Below are 2,893 nucleotides of genomic sequence, written 5' to 3'. Positions count from 1 at the left end.
AGCCCGTCAGCATGGAGACCCCGACGACCCGTCCTCGCTGGCGGCTTCAACCGGAGGGGGGCCGCCGGCGTCCCCCGGCCCCTCGCCCCCCCTCGCCGTGCCCGGAGGAGGATACGGAGGGATCCCCGATATCCTCGGAGCGGGTGACCGAGAGACGTCGTTGGCCCCGGGGGGAATGGACGCGACGGTTGGTACCGGCGTTGCACGGCGGCGGTGCCGGCACGGAGATGCGTCGTTTGCGTTTCCGACAATTCCGGTACCAGGAGGCGTCGGGTCCGCGGGACGTTTGCCGGAGGTTGCGGGAGCTGTCGCAGGGTTGGTTACGGCCGGAGGTGAGGAGTAAGGAGCAGATCATGGAGTTGCTGGTGCTGGAGCAATTCCTCAGCATCCTGCCCGAGGAAATCCAGAGCTGGGTCTGGGTACGACATCCCGAATCCTGCGCCCAAGCCGTCGCCTTGGCCGAGAGCTTCCAGTTGGGACAGGGAGATCCCGATGGGATTTGGGAGCAGCAGGTGAGACCGGCGGACGGATCCTGTGCCGGGCGTGGGGGTTTGCGAGGAGCTTCTACCTTCCTGTTCCCCAAAACTGGGTACAACCCCCCCCTGCCCCAGCAGTGCTTCCGAGCTCATTCCCACGGGACGCCCCCAAAATTGACCCAGGGAAGGAAGGAGGGATGGGGGTCCCCGGCACCCAACACCCCTCTGCAGCCCTTTGGGTTTTTTCCTTGGGTCCCACAGGTGACGGTGCGCGTGAAGGTGGAGGAGGTGGCCCCGGGGGACGCAGAGGACGCCGAAGTGTCAGGGGACCCACCGAACCCCCCGTCGGCGTCACCCCAGTTCCCCTCTGGGGACGACTGGCGGGAGGAGGTGGCCCGGGGCAAGGTCAAGTTTGTCTCCGAGGAAGAGGAGCGGCGCCTGCAGGAAGCAGGTAATGGGGTCACCCCCCTCAAAAAAAAAAAAAGTGGGTGAAGAAGCTGCTGTAGGAGCCAGGGGAGCTTGGAGGTGGTAGGGTGTCTCCTGCGATGGGCTTGGTCCGGTCTGGTCCTCCCCAAAAATGTCCCCATGGTGTCATTGTTCTTTTTTTGGGGTGGTTTTGTTGCTCTCGAGGGAGGACGCGTGAGAGCGAAGGAGGGGAAAGGGTCAAAAATGAGGTCCCAGTGCTGGGAAAACTCTTGGGGTCTTGAGGAAGGAGAAGGACGTGACCCCAGGAAGAATCCAGAGACTCACAGCGGTGCCACCACCTGTGATCTTGAGCCCTCTTTGCGGTGTGAGAAGAAAGGTCTTGGGCTCAAAAGCCAAACTGAAGCGAGAAGAAGGCCTGGGAGATGTATCTGAGATGTCCACGCCAGTGTGGGAAGCTGGAAGATGGCCATCTCCTGAGTTGTGGAGAAGTTGGAGAAGGATGGAGATCTTGGAGTGAAGCTCATGAGCATCCATAGAGAGCTCTTGTTCTCCCCGTTGGTCCTCCGGAAACTATGAGCCCCAAAATCTTGTTCCCTTCCTCCAGCATCAGCTTCTTCACGGCGATGCTGGAAACACTGCTTTGAGGAGTTGTGGTGTTTTAGGGATTATGGTTGGAGCATGGTGGCCTTCTCTCCGAGTCATCCTGCAGCCGTCCTTGCCCCTCGGACCGGCTGGGCTCCTCTGCTGAGGTGGCTTCAGCCTCATCCCTCTCCCGGCATGGCCTGATGGCCATCTGTGGATGGATTTGGGGTTTCGCTCAACCGTGGGAGCTGGACCATCTCCACCGTTGTTGGAGGAGATCGAGGGTGGTGGGGTCGGAGGAGAAGGGTGGTGTCCTCCATTGAGAACCAACTCATGAAGCATCTTCTCCTTCCCCCTCCCCAGCAGGTCCCACCATGGCAAGCAGAGACCCGGAGGCGTCCGTTTTGCAACGGCAAGACCCCCCGCACCCAGCCGGCACCCTTCAAGGTGTCCCGACAGCCAGGACCGCTGCCCAGAGGGGGACCCACCGGCGACAGATCCCACGGGATCCCACCACCTTCCCACAGCCCCTCACCCAAGGTCCGCCCAGACCGGCAGAGGACACCAGGAGCCCGGAGAAGCCCTGGGTGAAGCGAGAGCCATCGGTGCAGGGGAAGGACCGTCCATACCCCTGCGGCGAGTGCGGCAAGAGCTTCGGCCGGTTGACCCACCTGAAGACCCACCAGCGAACCCACACGGGAGTGAAGCCCTATGCCTGCGGGGCTTGCGGCAAGAGCTTCGGCCACCTCTCTACCCTCACCACGCACCAACGGCTTCACACAGGCGAGCGTCCCTACGCCTGCGGCTCCTGCGGCAAGACCTTCACCAACCCGTCGGACCTCAACAAGCACCAACGGTCGCACACGGGCGAGCGACCCTACCCTTGCGCCGCCTGCGGCAAGCGCTTCAGCCAGCAGTCCAACCTCACCATGCACCAACGGAGCCACACCGAGGAGCGACCTTACCCCTGCGGCGCCTGCGGCAAGAGCTTCAAGTACTTGGCGGACCTGACGGTGCACGAGCGCTCGCACACGGGCGAGAGACCCTTCCCCTGTCCCCACTGCGGAAAGAGCTTCAGCAACAAGTCCTCCCTCGCCCGGCACACGCGCATCCACGCCCGGGCGGCCGCCAGGGACAAGTGATGGGGTTTGGTGGTGGGGAGGATGAGGAAGGTGACGCCGCTTCATTCCGGCGGAGGAGGTGGTGATGGGTGACCGCCGTGGGGGACGGTTGAGGTTGGGTGGGTGGGGTGGACCTGGCGGATGACCCGGATGGCCGGTGCTGGTTTCCTTGCCGGCCGGTGCCATACGGCTGCTGCAGATGGATTGGTTTGCCTGGAGGAGATGCAATATGGATGCGGGGGGGGGGGGGGGGGGGGGGGGGGGGTGGGGGTTTCTTCCCCCCCACCA

The 2,893-nt window shown here is 63.3% G+C and overlaps 1 protein-coding gene across 1 annotated transcript in view; it reads left to right on the top strand.

Moving 5' to 3' along the window:
* The first annotated feature begins 11 nt into the window (after positions 1-11).
* Positions 12-2,893, top strand: part of LOC104833792 (zinc finger protein 2 homolog) — a 40,209-nt gene continuing 37,327 nt past the window's right edge. Inside the window, exons 1-3 of the mRNA XM_010570689.1 lie at positions 12-512; positions 738-927; positions 1,851-2,555. Of these exons, the coding sequence (XP_010568991.1) occupies positions 12-512; positions 738-927; positions 1,851-2,555 (1,396 nt within the window). The remainder of the gene's footprint in view (positions 513-737; positions 928-1,850; positions 2,556-2,893) is intronic.

The sequence above is a fragment of the Haliaeetus leucocephalus genome, unplaced genomic scaffold (assembly GCF_000737465.1).
Source record: "Haliaeetus leucocephalus isolate CR32 unplaced genomic scaffold, Haliaeetus_leucocephalus-4.0 Scaffold302, whole genome shotgun sequence".
Classification (NCBI taxonomy): Eukaryota; Metazoa; Chordata; class Aves; order Accipitriformes; family Accipitridae; genus Haliaeetus; species Haliaeetus leucocephalus.
This window is presented reverse-complemented; position numbering and strand designations above follow the sequence as displayed.